We start from the raw sequence: 19260 nt of genomic DNA, 5'->3' as shown, positions 1-19260 counted from the left end.
TATTTGCGGAGTTTTCTGAACTTTGACATGCAAAACCTGATGTGAACACAGAACCCTGTGCCTGGCCCTAGAGACGATTATCTTAGCTGTCAATCTGGTCTGTAATCCTTGCATTGCAATATCTCAAGTCACCTGTCTATGTGACCACCTTAATAAATCAGTGTGTGACTGGCTGGAGTTGCTGGAGGTTTGGTATTATCAGAAAGCCTGGTGGCAATATTCAGATACCAAAAGAACAGAAAGACTTGATTAACGTTGAGTTAGCTGTCTCTTCTCTAATGCTGTTTCCAGTTCAATGCATGTCTTGATAACAGCGTTTGGTCCAAAGGCCTCAGTCTTATTGATGGTCACAGATCAAAATACCATCACTTCTAATAAATTATGCTGCCCTATTTCTGTTAAGAAGTGCACCAAGGAACAACATCTATAAAAGCAGGGGGAAAATATGAGCAGTCTCAACAATGAATCACAGCCCTTCTACCCAGAGTGAGAATGAAAATGATTGAAGTGCATTTCCAGAAATGGAATCTGAAGAATGCAAATTTGACTCTGATGATGTTTCCATATTGTGGACCCGTAGCACAGTGAGGCTGGTATTGTTTGTAGAGGACACCAAATTCCACCCTTCCTTGCCTACATCTCCTCCTGCATCCCTCTTTGCCCACTTATCCCACCTTGGATCAGGTGTAGTTTTGGAAATCTGAGGATAAATAAATCAGCACTATTGTAAAAAGGCACATAATGTTTTTTTATAGCTCAGGAGTGTAATGATGCCATAAAATTTTGATGGACCAAAGTTAAATGTTCACAGTCTCCAAGTTATCTTCTCTCATTATCTTTGAACATGAGAACAAGTGAGAGAAGTGTGATCATGCAAAGCTCTCAATATCCTCCCAGCCAATACCAGCTGGGTAAATTAACACTTTCTAAGATAAGAGTTTGTGAATATAAAACAATCTTCATCTTGCCAGAGCTGATCTCTCAAGCTAGTGTGGAGTGTGCCCACAATCTTGTTACTCTTCCAGTGTTCTTATCATGTCCCTATGCAGCCTGACTTAACAGTTTCCAAAAATGTTAACTTTCAGTCACATAAAATGTGAAAATTGCCTTCCTTCATTTAAAAATAGTGAGAGGTGAGAGTCTCCCTCTTTCACTCTCTCTTTCTTTCTCTATTTTTTTGGTAGTAGAAAACAGATCGGAAGACATCCTGCTTCAGAGCATGTGAAAACTAACTCAAAGTCCAGAATTGCTCACTTGTGTCCATTTACACAATGAAACACAAACCCAAACTGTTTGGTCAGTTCACATGTTTCCTTAAGGTGAAAACTTTTGCTCTGTGACTACCTGTGAGTGCCCATTAAAACGCAGATAGTGGAGCAGAGCAGATTGTGTAGCGCTGCCCATCTGCACATCGGATACCCCTCCTTACTTCTTCATAAGTGCAAGAAGCTGGATATAATGTCACGCAGTCATAATTCTTGGCAATTGCAATAGTTCATATGTTTATTGGAAGCTGAAGCTTTGGAGCATTTATCAGATCTCTTTATGCTTCCTGCATTAGTGCCTGGGTTGTTTTGTTTTTTTTTTTTCACTTTAGCTCTCAGGCTTCCAAAGCCTGAGGGAAAGAACTCTGCGTCCAGCAGAGTGTTCTGTGGGGGAGTAACTGCTGGAAAAAGAGAAGAAGTCCAGAAACACCTCCATGGGTAATGCTGTTTGGTGGGTTGTTTTCAGTGGTTTTGAGAAGGACAGAGAGAAACTGGAGGTGCTCAAAGTCAGGTTGTATGGGACTCTGGGAAGCCTGTTTTAGTGGTTAGCAACCCTGTCCACAGCAGGGGTTTGCAACTGGATGGTCTTTAAGGTCCCTTCTAACCCAAGTTACTCTTTGATTCTATGAAATTCCTCCAAAATAGCAGGGTGCAAAATGGAAGTGTTACCTGTGAGATGTTTCTTCTCTTGGAGGGAAGGTGGGCAGTATTGGACTGGGGCACTGGAACTTGATGATCTTGAGGTCTCGTCCAACCCAAGCCATTCCATCATTCATTCTATGGCAGTACTTTCTGCCTTCTGAAAATGTATTGGACTTAACTGTTGGCCTTGAGATATCATTTATTGTCTGGACTGAGGTTTGGAGCTTGTAAAGGAGGGCATTACAAAGCAGCTGGGACCATGGCATGGTTTCTAGCTGGGCAAAGCACATCTCAGTGTAAGGAGGTACAAGGGTGCTCCAAGCTTCCCAGCTCTCACAGTCCCATCATACTGAATGAGCCAAGCAGGGCTGGGTTTGTCCTTAGGACACTAATACAGTGCACAATTTCCACTGGGATGAAATTCCTTCTTGTAATAAATGCCCTATTTAAATAATCAAAGTCCCAGAGATGAGATGCAACTGGCCCATTTGCCCAAGAGAGTGTTTCAGCATACTTTTACCCAACAGTTGGTCTGAGATCAAAAAGACTTGGCACTGCACTGTTTCCTGGATAACACGCCGTCATTATTTATTCATCTGAACCAAAGTGCTTGATGTTTTCATGCAATCAGTTAGAGCTTTATCATCTGCCTCCCTACTATTTTTTTGTTTCTTTTTTTTTCTTTTTAAGATTTGTTGTGTTTCAAGAATGTTTTGAAGCTGTTGCAGTGGGAAATCCATGGCTTCAGCTGCAGCTTGCTCATCCTTAATCTGATTTTTTTTAATAATTCAATTTTTACTCATTCAAACCTCCTTGTCTTTATTTAAACATTTTGTGCTTAGATGGTAAACTAGAGGTGACTTTTGGAAATAAAGCATGTTTTCCTAGGTTCTAATAGATACTGTCACATTTATTGCTTTGTGATTTAAAGAGATATCTTCCATAAGGACAAAGCCAAGTAATATCAATGTATATATTGATGTCAGTATCAAAATGACTGTGGTAAGTTCATTTTTATTTTCTCTTTTAATATATACTTTGCAAACACAATCAGAAGGATGTTAAGTCAGTGGGTGAACCAGCAGTGGGATGGGGTGAGGCTGATTTCTGCCCCATCATTCTTAGAGAGAAAGTATTAACTTAGAAAATAGTGATTCTCTATGAGAAATCTGTTTCTCTTTCATTTGGGAGGATTCTTTATTACACAAAGGAATTTGTATCACAAGTGAATGCACTTTACTAAAGTGCTACCCTTATTGGAAAGGCATTTCTTCCAAGAGGTTCAATGAGAAATTTGCAGTCAGCTCTTACATGGGGCAGGACACACTGCTCCCCTTTCCTCTTGAGGGGGTGGTTTCATGCAGAACCAGAACTTCCACAGATCCATGCCACTGTTGTGGTTCTGTAAACTTCCTAATGTGGCAACTAAACTAATTTAAAAAGAAAACAAAAGCAAAAACCCACACCACAAAGAACGGAGAATGTATGTCTGTATGTCTTTTCTCAGTCTGTAGTCAGCCATAGGAGTCTTAGCTGTTACCTGGAAGGGTTTTCTGAAACACTTGCTGGTGCTCAGCTGGGCATTGTCTGCAAACGTACCAGATAATATAGAAAAGAAAATGAAACAAAATAAAGCAAAAAACGGACTTGATGGGCTTATTCTGACCATTCACACTGCAGGAAGGCCTGATCCCCTAGCTGATTGTGCTTCTTTATAAAATTAATCCATAAGATTTTCTGCTCATAAATAACTGTGAAATGATTGAACTTTGAAACATCAGACTTCTCATGTGCTAAACCTCACGGAAGAATAATCTCTTGGTAAATTTAGTTTTAAAGCAACGGAAGCATAGATGATTGCAATTCTATTTATAGACATGCGCAGTAAACCGTTTCCACTTGGTTTATAGTAATGTTAGGTTAAGTTGGAGCCTCCCGATGAAGAAAGAAATGTGAGAATGTGGAAGAACATCAAGGGTCAGTGGGGCAAGCAGTTCTGGCCCAGGTTTGGAGGCAGTTTTAGGAAGGAGTTGGGCACAGATTACATTTGCCAAGGCAGAGAGAAGGAAGCAATGAGAGAGATACTGACATTCATTGACACTTGCTGAATGATTATTGAGGCTGAGCAGGGGATGTGAGTGCAGTGAGGCAGTGGCTGGTTGATTTCAGCAGAGGCAACAGTGGCAGTGGCCACTCTGCTGGTGCATGTTTTTGCAAGTGCTGCATGCAGGCTCTTGTTCATCACTGGAGACCATACACAGCTAAAGGTGGTGCCTATGTTGAAAAATAGCGCTTTGCAGCTGAGAATTTTCTCTATCAAAGTGTTATTGTGCTCTTTGTGACAGTATCCTTGTGTTTTGTGACATTTGGTTGTGGATGCCCCATCCCTGGAGGCATTCAAGGTCAGGCTGGATGTGGCTCAGGGCAGCCTGGTCTGGTGGTTGGCAACCCTGCACATAGCAGGGGGTTGAAACTAGATGACCACTGTGGTCCTTTTCAACCCAGGTCACTCTATGATTCTATGATTTTACCTGGTCCTGTTGCCAACTCCACTGCTTTAAGGGGGTGGAAAAGGGAGGTAGGAAAAGTCAGATGGTAGCCCAAGGCTACCATTCAAAGCTGAAATCTGGTCTATTTTGACCCTTTCTTCCAGGATGTCTTCTTCATTAACTTCTTTCTATTCTTTGTAACTCATTGACTTAGTGATCATGTTTGATGCACCATTCTATGATTTAAATGATGGCTATTGATTTGAGACCCCAGAGAATGTGACAGTCCTTGAGAATTTGATCAGGGCAAACTGTAATTCCACCCAAATTTGTCTCTTTTATTTCCCTGTACACATTTCTGTCCTATCTGTCTGGCAGTAGAGATGCACTGGAGAGCACTACAGTCGAAGATAGTCTTTATGTAGCTAGCACTGCAGGTTTTGGCAATATTTTTGGAATGGAATTAAAGCTGGGGAATCATGTTTTGGAGCCAGACTAAACAAAATTGTGTGGAAAAAGAGAAACCGTGATCAGGTATTTGTTCTGCTTTGGCATGTTGTGCAAAACAAGCTCAAGACTGGATTAGAAAACTGATAGAAAACTGGGATGGAGGTTCACTGTCAACTATTTTGCGTTGTTTCTTTGTGGTCTTTAGGAATACTGGATGACACTTGACAGGTATTTCATTCTGCTTTTAAACAATATGAGATCAGGACAACTTTTGTCTGTATAACTGCACAGTCCAGACCCCAGTCACCCCTTTAGACTGTAGAAGTGAAACATGAGGCAGACAGTCTTTTCCAAATGCCTGAGTTAAATGGTTTGCCTGACAGTACTGGTCAAAACTGAGTGACCATGTTTCTGGGAACAGTATGGTTGTCATTGAGTAATTAAATGTAGGTGGTCTGTTACAGCTGAAAGTCTTTACTGCATGCTGTAAAATACTAGTGGGCACTAGAAAGCTACTGTAGAAATGAAATCTGCTTTTGAAGTGTTACCAGAGTTTATCATCTCCAGGAGTGGAACAGCCCCATGCTCTGTTGCTTTTCTACCTTGCATGTAGAGATATCTGGTTCCATTTTTCCCGAGGAGAGTCAAGCAGAAGAAAAGCTGAAACACAACACACACCTTTAATCGTGTTCCATAGTGATCTGAATTACAGGGAGATGGGTTCCAGTTCAGATGACCCTGCTCTGTCAGAGGAAAGCAGACCTGTAAGTGTAGACATTGACTTCACAAATTCCTATTTACATGCCCATACCTAAATTTAGGTGTCCTAATCAACAGATTGAATCATCTATACCTTCTTTAGGGTCCACAGCACTGTTTATCTCACTTAAGTAGACTTGTAAAACAGGAGAGATGACTCATGTCCTGACAGTGTCTACTTCTACCTGAATGTTTAATGTCCTTCATTTCTTTGGTTTGGCAAGTCAGTTCCATTGCATCAAAGAAGACAGATATTAGCTGATTCCTTCTGTACTGTGTATGAGGCTATTTCATACAAGTTTCATATTCAGTGCATATATTTACAGCCAAAAACTTCTATAATACATTATTTGTCCTGTCCAAACTGAAGAACTGTACTGTAGGGTGGATAAAGAGTGTACAGATGAGAAAATGGTGTTTAAAATACTCGTCCCTGAATAAAAATTAAGTCTTGGATAAAATCTTCCATTTTCACATCAAATTTTTATTTTCAGTAGACGTCATCTGAAGAAAGGAAAAATAAATAACTCTGATGTTCAAGCTACACAGTCACTTTCATATCATCTCAGGACTCTGTCAGAGCAGATGCTATTAAAACTCACAGCAATAATGTCCCTTGGGATCTCTTACCTTGCCAGAATTCACATGGTAGGGCTGATCCCGCCCAGAAAATGTTATGACATAGGAGGGGATTAGAGTCAAGAGTGTATCTGAGATATTCTTTTGATGTATTTTATTCATTTTGCTGTTATTAATAATATATACATATATGTATATTTTTTAAATAGCATTTTTGTTTTTGTTTTTCTTTCAGGAAGTGCAAAAAAATTTCTTAATTATGGAGCTAGTCCACTTTCCATTTAGGAGTTTTCCTGCCGTAGCATCATCAGATGTTACTCTTTCACAGGCCACTTGATGCATTATTTTCTGTTTTACTCATTGACTGTTTAGTCTCGTAAGCTAAATTAAGTAAGAAACCACAATAGGAGCTGCAATACTAGGCCATTATTGTGTGCTTCCAGTGCATTGTGCCTCAGGCCCAACTAAGTATTACCAACCACTCAAGCATGCATTGTTGACACGTAAATGCATGTTTGGATGTAGCTTGTTAGTAAATGCAATGTCCCCAGCAGTTTTAGTTGGATGATTATATTATTGCTAATTAACAGAAAATGTCATGACTTTTGACAAATACTGTTTGTGCAATGTGTTATTCGTTCTAGGAAACATATCCTATGCAAAAAGATGAGGAAATTATATGGGGAGAAGGTAAGGTTGGAATATTCAGGAGAGAGATGAGGTTCTCAGAAGCATGAGTCTTGTTGACATCCACAAGACACAGAAAGAATCACTCCTGGTAATGTGACTCACTCATATACCTCTAAAATCATCTGTGTTCCCCACTATTTAGATGCTCTCTCAGATGCACGTTAGGTTTTGGTTAGTATCAGGAGAAATTCAATTTAATTCAGCTAACCAGATGGCAAAATATAGTATTGAGTAGAAGGCAATCTGGGTGCTAATGGTGATGGCTACAAAGTATAAATACAAGAACAATGAACCTCTGGCTCCGCTGCATCCTTGCTTGTATCCTCCTCATTTACATAATGGGTTACAGCATTATGTAATTCAAATCAAATAGCTGCCAGTAGGCACCAGCTTCCTTTGCATCTTTTCCACAAAGCTGTGCTGAGTTGCTGCATTTGAAAGGAATGGCAGAAATGAAATAATTCTGTCTCCCAGACACCAGGACTCTGACCCACCACCTGTTGCAGTCAAAGGAAATGTTCCCCTTGGCTCATGTGAGGCGAGGATTGCACCTCAGCGCCTGTGTAAGCTCTTAGCACTGATTCCGAAACTTGGCAACCACACACAGGCAGTTTTCAATTGCAAACAGGCAGAATATCCCTCCTCTTTGGACAGCAATAATCTGTCTCTCAGGAGGAAAATCTCTTCCCTTCCATCAGAGTGGAAGATCCCCTGGCTTTATCCAAATAGTATTCTCAAATTTACGATGCACTGAATAATGAATCAAATCTTCCATGTATCCCAGCAAACATCCTCTCCATGATGGAGTCCCCGTTCAGTTTGTCCTTCACTTGTCTCTATTTCCATTGCTGAGAAAAGTAATTTTGCCAAGTGCACTTCTAAACCTGTGCCTTTTGATTTTTCTTTTCTGTGCCTCATTGCAAAAAGTGCTGAAAATGTGTGTAGCTAGGGCTCCTTTAGCATCCGACATCACACAAATGTATAGAGAAATAGAAACCCTCCACCCTTGAATATGGGAAGCTACTTCAATAGACAGAATTGCATTGCAGGATAATTAGGACGATAAGGTAGCTGTGCCAAAATCATGTAGGTTTGGTGCAAATGTTCTTTGGAGGGCTCAGTGAACAGAGAGAGGTTTGTGGAAGAATGGTGTTGGCTTGAAATAAAGTAGATAAGAGAGGAAAATATCATTTTCTCAGTGGATGGATAAGAAAAAGGGACTGAGGAGGATGAGGCTGGGAAGTTGGGTTTACTATTGGTGTATGGATGGGATGGGAGTATGGTGAAGAACAGTGGTTGTCGAGCAGAGTGCTGCTGACACTGCAGATGGAGGTGCTCTTAGCAGGGCTTGATGTCTCATCTCATGTCTGCCGCCTCCCATCACTCGATGTTGTGTGGTTTGGGTCTCTCTCTTAGTTTTTCTTGACCCCTCTCAGCCTCTTTTTGTTTCATCTGAAAGAAGGAATACGTCACAGCATTTACTCTTACAAATGGTTCATAGTGTCAAATTGTTCACAGATCATTGTTGGAAGGGACACTTAAAGGTCATCTAGTCCAACTGCCAAAGTTTGCCTACTGTATCATATTTGTCTTTAATTTCAGTGCTGTAATTGTAAAAGAGGCCCTAAGTTTTGCTTACAGAGTTTCATCCCCATACCAGTTCTGGTGATGGTTTTATCAGTCTGTTGGTTTTCTCTCTTGATGAAAGTCTCTCCATAACTTAGATGTGAATAATCAGCCATGCTTTACTTATAACCTCATCTTAATACATCAGACTTTTCCCTATTCTCAAAGCATACAACCAAGCTTTTGGTGGCCAGCATATAAAGCCTACCTTCTTTCAATAGCATAGCTACCCCATAATGGCTTTAGAATATGTTTTAATAGCTGTTTTACAACTTCCTATATCCGTTAGAATGTCTTTACAAAACACTCAGTGAATAAAACAGACCTGATTTGATATGTTTTATTCATGTGAGCTTTCAGAGCACCTAAAATTGTGAGCAATGTGTATTACATTTGGCATAATGCGGAGTTCTCCTGTAGATTTCTTATTTCTTGTTCAAAACCTGCGGACTGTATCCTTAGCTGAAAACATTTGGTTTTCTTGGTAGCTCTTCTTCAAGATCTGTTGATTCACAGGAGGAAAGGAGATTTTCTGAAGGCTGAGTAGTTTATAGTAAAATAACTCAGAGACTAATCTCTAGTTAATTAAAATAAACATGAAACCATGTTGGGTGCAGAGAATTAAAATTTTCAGCAAAACACAGAGATGTGCATTAGTAACTATGAAACACTGTTTTCTTCTTGCTTGTTTCTATCATTCAGTTACAGCATAAATTGAAATAAAAACACCTGCAAAGAGTCGGAATATTTTTAGCTCACTAAATATATGTATTTTATCATAAGAGAAGCCTCAGTGCCAGCATTTAATTCTTGGCATAACATTTGTCATCCCCAAATACTGCTTCAATATTGGGAAGAAATCTTCTGAGTTAATTTCCTTTTAGCACATGTAAGCTTTCTGAAGACTATCTTATCAGTCACTGGTAACATCAAAATGCCAGGATTCTAATGAGTGAGATGCCAGCAATACTCATTAAACTGGATTTAAAAGGAGATACCCCATAGTGAGAGCTGATAGTGATGGAAGGTTTGTGGGTTGGTAACGCTGAGATTTTTGGGTTGGACATTTTGTGTTGTTTCTTTCTTTTCCCCCTCATTGATGTGAATGCAGTGAGTTCTCTCACTTATTTCTGCCCTCAGTTGTTATGCTTGGTGAACAAGCAAGGCTCGTTTTAGGAAATCTGTGTGCTTTGAGATGTCATATCAACCTGCAGGCTGGTTTTGTGACGTGGGCAGTAAGAGAAGCTCTGCCTTGTAGCTTCTCCTGCGTCAGCCAGGGCTCTTCTGAGTGCTTTTTTTGGAAGATCTCCTTCAAAGGCAATAAACGTAGCAGCTGTTTCCATCAGATTTTTGTGGAATACCAGTGGGAGCCTGCCTGGTTCTCAGCAGGTGTTGATGTCCCCAGATCTCTGCTACATTTGTCAGCATCTCTTTTCTTGCTTTTGGGTGAGAAAGTAGAGTTTTGCGTTCCCTGCACTGTTGGTCACCATTTGGACTTTTACTTTGAAACTTCAGTAACAACCTCATTGGTATCCACCCTTTGGTGTGAAGGTGTTCTCTTTGAAGAAACCATTTCAATCCAAATATTCCTGGTCTAGTGGGTCACTTCCCCAGGTGCTGGGAATTCCCTAGGATTTGGAGAGCTGTGCTGATTTATGTCATCGAGAGATGAGGTTCTTTATGTTTTTAAACATAGAATCATTAAGGTTTGAAATACCAATAAGATCATCCAGTCCAACTGTCAAACCATGCCATGTATGACAGGGAATCACTTTGTGTGGTCTTATCAAAATTATGCCAATTGGAAAAAAGACACAAACCAGGTTTAAGCAGAAATAATATGTGTGCAGTGCAAGATTCCAAGGGCTGCCTAATTGAGCTCCCCCTTGATTTGATGTGAGCACAGAGTGCATATCAAGGAAAAATGAAATTTTTCAGTATAAGTTTCAATGAGAATTTCCTTTGATGCCTCCTAGCTGGGGAGCGTGAAATGGAGTACAGGTGAAGCAAGTCTCATAAGATTGTATGTTGATGGTCAGTAAAATTATGTGCAATAACACTCCCGTAGACTCTTGAAATTTATGTAGATTTTTTTTTTTTTTTTTTTTTTAATTATTTTAATTCTCCATGACGTCATTACTTACTATATGATTGGAATAAACCTTTTATGTGGTCCAGTATCACCTTGTATTGCTTTGTAAAGTCTGTGTCTGTATGTATGTGTGTGGGCGTGTAAACTTATGCCTAAAAATTTGTGAATGTAGACCAGTGGCATTAAATTGGATATGTCATTGTATTGTTCTTTATTTCCCTCGCCTATTAGTTTCATGTTTTGCAATGCTCTGCAGGTCAAAGGAAAATGCCAAGGAGATTATATGGAGAAAAGGGGGGAAAACATCCTTGTGATTGTTTTGTTACCACAGCAGTTAGGAATGCAAAGGCTGTATTTAGTCTTGACAATTTCTTAAACAGAAGGTTAATTTCAATCTCCCATTTCTTATTTTGTAAGGTCTAGATCTAGCAGAATCACAGTTGAGACATACCTGCTCCCACATTCTCTCATCCACCACCCTGACCTATGGTCATTTGTTGCTTCTTGAGAAGCATCATTGAATTTAGAACGGTTGGATGAATAAAATCCTACTTGAGACAAGTGTGTTGGTTGGTATACAACCTTTATTTTATGAATGATGTTTTCACTGTTGACCTTCAAGTTTGGCTTCTTTATAATGGCTCTCAAATGTGTGAAATGTGTATGTCCCTGGTACCCCCTGTACCAGTCATGTGCCACCATGCAATCAGGAGATAAAAGCAAGAAAAGCCAAGGCTTCTTTGAAGCCAGTCGTCACCTGGGTGTAGTGCATAGAAAAGACCTTAGTCTCATTGTTCCCCACTGCCACTGGCTGATGGGACCTCCCCACTGATTTTGTCAGCATCTCAGACCATAATAAAGGATTGGCAGGTGCTAGGATGGTGGTCTGAGCCTGCAGACCACATGCAGGAGCATCTGCAAGGATCTGGAGATGAGCAGGACCTACTTTCCTTGTATCCCATTGCCCAAGTGGCCGTTCAAGTGACAGTCAACCATCCATGGGGGCAGAGCATACGTGTCTTGTTTGGAGAGCCCAAAAGATGTTCTGAGCTGGGATGAATGAAACCTTTGAGGGTAAGGCTAAAGCTGTCATGGAAAATGGCATTTATCTCACTGAATAAATACAGACACTAGCAGTATATTTGTACTTTTCCCACTTGCTGTGCCACAGAAATTATGCTTCTCAGGGCTTTGTTTTCTTATGCACATTTTGTTTACATAACTAGTACATTTTTTATCAGTGCGAACCGATGTTAACTGAATTTAACAAAGACAAGCAAGGGGGAAATGTTCATTCTGTGCATGGTGATATCTCAGAAACAACGTGTTTTGAAGCTTTGTACTTCAAAAATACGCCTGAGAGGGATGGAAAAATCCAGGCTTATATTGTAAAAATGTGAGTCACAAAAGCTATTATCTCCTAAGAAATGGCATTCCAGCTCTTTGATTCAGTCACTGATGATTTCCCTTTTTAAGTTGTGGTGTTTTCTTACCCTTTTAAGAAACATCTGGGCTAACCCTGTCTATTTGTAGAAATGTTTGCAATTCACAGATTAAAAGGAATTAGACATAAAAAGGACAAGAAATCATCCTGTCTGTTTCCTGAAAGCATATGAAATTGAAAAAGAATTATACTGACCATGTATATTAAAATGTAGATATTTTAACTTATGTCAAATGAAAGTCAAGATTTTTCAATTGTGAGGATGCAATTTGTTTTAGGAACAATAAATGGAAGAGTATTGAAAGCTCCAATGAAGTTTGAGTAGCATTTATTTTTTTACTTTGTTCCTATCTGGAATTTGCATTTTAGGTTGAAAAGATGTGGTTTTGAGTTCAAAGTTAATTCCTTTTTTTTTTTTTTTTTTTCTGAGCAGAAATAATCATCAGTAATTAGACAATAATTAGAAATTCTGATTTTGATAATTCTTTTCGGCAATTTTATCTCCCTTGCAGTCCCACATCACTCTCCTCTCCTCTCCTCTCCTCTCCTCTCCTCTCCTCTCCTCTCCTCTCCTCTCCTCTCCTCTCCTCTCCTCTCCTCTCCTCTCCTCTCCTCTCCTCTCCTCTCCTCTCCTCTCCTCTCCTCTCCTCTCCTCTCCTCTCCTCTCCTCTCCTCTCCTCTCCTCTCCTCTCCTCTCCTCTCCTCTCCTCTCCTCTCCTCTCCTCTCCCCTCCCCTCCCCTCCCCTCCCCTCCCCTCCCCTCCCCTCCCCTCCCCTCCCCTCCCCTCCCCTCCCCTCCCCTCCCCTCCCCTCCCCTCCCCTCCCCTCCCCTCCCCTCCCCTCCCCTCCCCTCCCCTCCCCTCCCCTCCCCTCCCCTCCCCTCCCCTCCCCTCCCCTCCCCTCCCCTTCCCTCCCTTCCACTTTTTTTCTTTCTCTTACCTCTCCCCCTCCATTTCTTTTTCTTAAATTTTGATAAGTGACAAGTGAGAATGAGTATTTGAAGAAGTCTTTAAAGAACTCTAAGAAGGAATTCTATGAATATTCAGTTTCTTGATGAAGCAACACCCATGAAAACTGTTGCACTTAGCAGAGACGTTCCACACATTCTCTTATTATCTCATCAAAGTACTTGGTGTCCCTCGTGCTTCTTGGCCATGCATCCAGCTCAGCTGTACAGACTGGGCTGCAGAAGTGGCTGAGCTGAGGCAGGCTTATGGAAACACTCATCCCATCATGACACAGCTCATGAAGTGTGAATGGGGCCGTGCACAAGTTCACCATGAGTGTGAGTGTCACTGCCCTCTGCCAGCATAGCACAGCTTGTTGTCAGACGAAGGCTATGTGGACTAATTCTGCACTCCCACCAGTCTTAACACTAGTGAGACTTCATTACAAATCCTCATGGTATTCTAGTGACTAAGTAACTCCCCAGTTTGATAATTTCCATGTAAAGCAAAATATAAAGCTCTAGATTCCCAATAACAACATTATTTCCATAGGTTAGATCATGTTGCCTGGCCCACCCTGCAAGGCACTAGAAGCAGGTGATGACAAGCACCTGCAGATGGCTAGGTATATTAACTTTGGTTCCCATGGTGGTTTTGATTCTATACAAGCTCAGACCCGCCACCGAGCCTATCTGTTTGCATGGATGGTGCTCCATCACAAAACTGTGAGCATATGGAAATTCAGTTTGTGGGAAAGCTTCTGATTTCCTGTTTTTAGAACAACTGATGAGGGAGGAGAGGGAAAAAGCATGAAGAGAACAGCTACATAAAGAAGAATGCTAGAATACACAAATTCCAGGAAGGGCTTATTCATTTTAGGCCTGCTTGTTGAAACAAGTGGCAATGCAGAGTGTAATGTACAAACTCCAGTAAATCATTCCTGTGTGATAGGCTTTGATCAATGAGAATTTAATGAATTCATTTCAAAATGAAGTCAGGAAAGAAAAACAGTAGTTGTTTGAAAGAGTGCTTTACTCAAATAAATTTGAGTCAATAAATATGCTATTTGTCATTCAGAGTCCAGTTTAAGTCTTGTTTGCTAACAAAAATGCTGTCATCAGAGAGCCTAATAGAAGCAAACTATCTGGAACTATCCGCTATAAATAGACAAATGCCATCTGAAAGCAGAAAACAATTGCAGCTCAACAAAGAGTTGTAGCCTGCACACACTGACAAATGCAATAGGGTGGCCCAGCTCAAAATCTATGGTGTTATTACTTTGCTTATGTTCTGATTTAGTATCTGGTGATATTCCAATTAATAATGAAAAATAAATAATATTTTCCTTCTGTGGAATGTGCTTTAATTGTTGTCTAGTGGGGATTTCCTTTGCTGGAAGAAGCACACCACTTAAGACACTATTGAATTGCAAAGCACAGCTTCAGTGAACTTGAATGGATTTGTGCAGGCTGCTAGAACAGGGATAAGCTTCATCCCTTTTCAAACAATCGTTTTACATTAATTTTCACAGTCATCCATGTTATTTAGTGCAGATACGAGAGGAGTTTTTGTTCTGTTGCATTTTTCACACTTGGATTTTCTTCCTGTAAGTTGAAGAGGTATGGCACTTCTCACTTCTTTTTAGTCCGTTGGGTATTGGAAGTGTTAACAGTGAAGCTCTGTCAACCCAACAGCTCCGGGTTAGATGTTCATACTGATACTAGAGACAGCCAGCCTGGTTTTCAGATGTGATGAATGGGCAGCAGGGGTTTCACAGCATCTTAGAAGCCTGGAGTGCTTTCATGAAGGTCCCAGGGCTTTGCTAGGCACATTTGGGCTTCCGGCATCCTGTGGATTGTGGGGTGTGGAGGAGAAGGAAATACTCAGAAGTCCTGCCATATATCAGGAAGATGGTTATTTTCTATCCCTGAAGGAAAATAAACGCAGAAAAATTGCATTTCAGAATCCTAAGAAAGAGATTATGAAGAACTTCTGCGTGATTTAAGGATCTGAACTTGACCCTTTGCTTTTTAAATTTGGAATAGAACAGCTGGGGCATTTTTAGAGTTTGCATCATGTGGCCCGAGATCGGTGGATTTAAATCTGCCCTGCAGTCATCTGCGCATTGTTCATCCACTCCCAGGGCTGCATTCTCAAAAATGAGTTAGGAATCCAATCCCTGTGACTTTCAGTGAAACTTAAGCTTGTATGAATGTAAATTACTCCTTAGATATGACTGAGGCTCCCAAGTGACTTAAAAACTCATGAACAGTCCACAGTAATCAACTCTTTTTTGGCTCTGATCACAGAGTGATTGCTAATTGAAATAACAGTTCGGATTCTTTGTTTTCCTTGATGTTCTACTGATCACATCAGAATAGTCAAAGAGTTTCCTGGTAATCGATAACCTACGAATTGTTGCTTAGCGTGTTTGTTTCTCATTCTGTTGGCTTAGTTCTTGCTTTGCTCCCATCACAAACCTTTGGCGCTTTTTGTTTCAGCTGTTTCCGCAACTTGGAGAAAAGACCCGTATAGACAAAGCAGGATGAAAAGATGGCTGACTTCTTGTTACCACCGGGTACTAACAGCTTCCACCGGTTCACGCCCGAATCCTTGGCTGCTATTGAGAAGCGAATTGCAGAGAAGCTTGCAAGGAATGCGAAGCAGGAGTACAGAGAGCATCTGGGCGAAGAGGAAAAACCTCAGCCTCAGTTTGATTTGCAAGCATGCAAGAAACTGCCTGATATCTATGGGACTGTTCCTCCAGAGCTTATTGGAGAGCCACTGGAGGACATTGACCCCTTCTACAATGATCGCAAGGTGAGCATCAGCAAGGCGTTCTGTTTCTTGGCATTTGCTGAACCATAACATCTTCCTTTGTGTTAAGGGCTCTGGTTTTTATCTTTCTACAGTCAGTAAAATATTTCTTTTCCAGATTTTTGACACAAGCAAGGCTCCTGAAAAGCACGTAAACTGCACAAAGAGGGATAAAAAACATAATTAAAACCTGGGTGTTTTCAAGTGACACTGATTATGAATATAGATAATCTAAAAAAGGCAGAGCAATAGCTGAAGGAAACCAGAGGCTTTTATCTACTGTATCTTCCATCTTCATGAGATTTGACTCTTCACAGATGTATTGGCCTTTTGAGTCCCTTCATTGAGCTTGGATCTTAAGTAATGGGACTAAGAACTCGAGTGTCATGCTAGCACTCATCACAAGATGGGAAGCACCTCCATGACCATTCTGAAAGGCAGTATTTATTCTGCTGAGGAATGGTTTAACTCCATTTATGATTATCAAAACAGAGCTGAAAGGTGAAATGAGTGGTTCATTCAATGCTGGCACTCTCCAGAACAGTAAGCTTCATCCCAAAATGAGCATCACCTGATGACATGTAGGCTGGACCAAGCCACAACAGTGCAAACTGAATCTGTCAAAAGGCTGTTGACAGCAGAGCAGGGCTGGTTGCTTACTACAGTTCATTCTCCTTTACAAACATTTTGCAACATGGAGGATAAAATAAGGCTTGGAACCTCAGATAATTTTTAGGGAGCTTCATTTTCTTTCAGTTACTGATGTTCTTGGTTTTGGGCTAAGCTATGTCCTGTAAATAAAAGGTTAATATGACCGCGGTGATACTTATATTAAAATGATGTTCAAACAACTGACTTAAAGTTAGATAGGCAAAGAGAAAGTCCTGGAAAGGCCAGAATTAACTTACAGATATTTATGGCTCTGCTATCACCATGCACAAGCAGCAATGTACAGATTTGAATTTTAGGATCACAGAGGTCTTATTTTCAAGTGGGTGACTTACTTAAGAGTTTATCTACTGAGTGGCCTGGTCCTTTCTCCGAATGAATATTAGTCCTTCCAGGAATGAGTGGGCATTTTCAGGGCTATATAATTGGGTCAACATCCAGTTCATCTTTGCTTTGGATTTAAGGTAATTCAGTATGGGTTTCCTCCCTCCATATTAATATGAACACAGTGACAATGCCTTAGTGCCCAGGTTAGATCCTCTTGTGGAGATATGCCTCCTGAAATCTTAGAGTCATTTAGACTGGAAAAGACCAAGTTCATCTAGTCCGAGCTCCAATCTGTCACCACCATAGCTTCTCAAAAGGTGAGTTGAGAAACAATGACTGAAAGCAATAATGTGTGCAAGGTAGGGAAGATGGAGTCACAACACAGCAGTAGTAAAGTGGCATAAAAGTCTCTCTAAAGCATTTTAGTCTCCATGCCATCATTTGCTGTAGAAAATCTAGTCCTGTTATGGAGGTAGAACTGGAAGTGGTATGAAAGGATCCTGTAGGCAGTGAAGAAGATGACTCTGCAGAGTGGAAAACAATTTGGGGATCTGGGATGGAGTGAGGAAGAGGTTTGGGATATTGGCAGGAGTTTCCTGGAAAAATGGGATGGGAAAAGCCTAATGTAAGTGCAAATATTGAATGTTCTTATTCTCTATTTTCTTTTCCAGACATTTGTAGTACTGAACAAAGGGAAGACAATATTTCGATTTAGTGCCACTCCTGCCTTGTATATACTTAGTCCTTTCCATCCAGTCAGAAGAGCAGCGATTAAAATTTTGGTACATTCATATCCTTTCTGTTGATGTCCCTCCTAGTGTATTTTATACTATTGTTTTTAAACACAGAAAGTGAGAAAGCAGTTAAATTAATTTTTTTAGACCTTTCTGATGCATTTGTTTGTATACACAGAAAAACTTGATTTTTTTCCCCCCTTTCATATTGTAATTTGAGCTACAACTGTGATTATATCATGGTACTGAAAGGTGATGTGAGCCACTCTTGAGAGTTTGATGAGATTTAGTTTTAAAAGGTGTAAAGTGCCTGTCCATGGTTGGGAAGGAGTCGGTAGATGGAAGGAAAGTGGTGCAATACCTGAGACAGGAAAGGAACTGGGGCTGGAGCATGTCCAGGGAGATGTGCACTGTGGGAGAGCTTTGCCACTGAGGGCTTAAGCAGTGTCTCCTATGAGCCTCTGTGAATATATGCAGTCAGAATTTAATTGTGAATTGTCTAGATTACATATATATATATAATTATTATTATTATTATTATGAAATGAAGTATTTTAAAGCTTGTTCTGTTATTATGTTATGTGTGTGCGTGTGTGTGTTTTTGTGTGCAACTTGCTACCCAGCTAGGAATGAGTAGTGTGCACAAGGGACCCAATAGTGATAATTCAAAGACTGTACGTGATGATGTGATGATTGTGTGGCATTTCAGTGATGGAAATCCCACAGCTGCAATGCCGTGTCCATCAGAGAGAACTAATGCTAAACAAGTAGAAACGCTCTTAGAAACACTCATATATTATCAGATTTTGTGGGGAAAAAAATGGGGAAATAAACCAGATTCCAGTGATACATGCAGTGGGGAATACATAAAAAGTGTGAATATAGGTGTTCTAGAAAGAAGAGAAATAGGTAAAGTGATACAGTAGCAATATGGCAAAAGTAATTATATGCAAAAAAAGAGTATGTGATATCATCTAATGTGTTTTTACAGTTATGAAGGAAAAGCATAGCAATTTGCAGAGTTATTTGTTTCTGGGTCAGGTTACAACAGTGAAGCAGACACTGCTGCATACCCAGAGCCCAACAGTGTTTACAAGGTATGGCTACACCAGCACAGCTTTGCTGAGGTTCTTGATTTCCACAGCTGCAGCTAAGAGAAGAATATGAAAACTGAGATTCTTAGAAAAGGTATGTGTAAATATTGGCTCCAGGTCTGGTGTTCTGTCTTCTCCCTTTCTTGCCATGAAGCCCATGAAGCCACGAGGTCACAGGTGTGTATAATACACAGAAACAACATGCTCTTGGTAGCAGTCAGCCATAAGATAAGTGTGCCAGAAATCCTTATCGTGTTTCTTCCAAGGATAAAGAGCACAAAGGAGTGAATTTCAAAGACCTTTCGGGGGGCAGAAATATGGGAGATAAGAAGTGTAATGTTTCAGGAGTGGAAGGCTGCAATCCTAACATCATTCTAGTTCCAGAAAGATCCAAGTTATCGCCTTGTGTTGATAATGTCAGACAATCCAACAGCTCAGCCCCCAGCCAGCACGGGAAGGAGGTGGCAGCTTCAGTCCCAGCCACTCAGTGCTGAGGTTCCTGCATTAGGCATTATGTTGTTTTCTGTCAATAAAGGGCCTTTGAACCATCCTGAAGCACAAAGGGCAATTGGCTGAGCAGGAAGTCAATATCCCAGGCAGAAAGGAGCCTGAATCGGCAAGTACTCAAGCGGATAAT

General features: G+C 40.6%; 1 protein-coding gene across 1 annotated transcript in view; it reads left to right on the top strand.

Annotated features, from left to right (window-relative positions):
• Positions 1 to 19260, top strand: part of LOC140249057 (sodium channel protein type 5 subunit alpha-like) — a 199249-nt gene that overhangs the window by 23412 nt on the left and 156577 nt on the right. Inside the window, exons 2-3 of the mRNA XM_072330304.1 lie at positions 15484 to 15802; positions 17467 to 17585. Of these exons, the coding sequence (XP_072186405.1) occupies positions 15536 to 15802; positions 17467 to 17585 (386 nt within the window). The 5' untranslated portion in view covers positions 15484 to 15535. The remainder of the gene's footprint in view (positions 1 to 15483; positions 15803 to 17466; positions 17586 to 19260) is intronic.

Source organism: Excalfactoria chinensis, chromosome 2 (genome assembly GCF_039878825.1).
Source record: "Excalfactoria chinensis isolate bCotChi1 chromosome 2, bCotChi1.hap2, whole genome shotgun sequence".
Classification (NCBI taxonomy): domain Eukaryota; kingdom Metazoa; phylum Chordata; class Aves; order Galliformes; family Phasianidae; genus Excalfactoria; species Excalfactoria chinensis.
The sequence above is the reverse complement of the archived record's forward strand: the minus strand, read 5'-3'. Positions and strand labels throughout refer to the sequence as shown.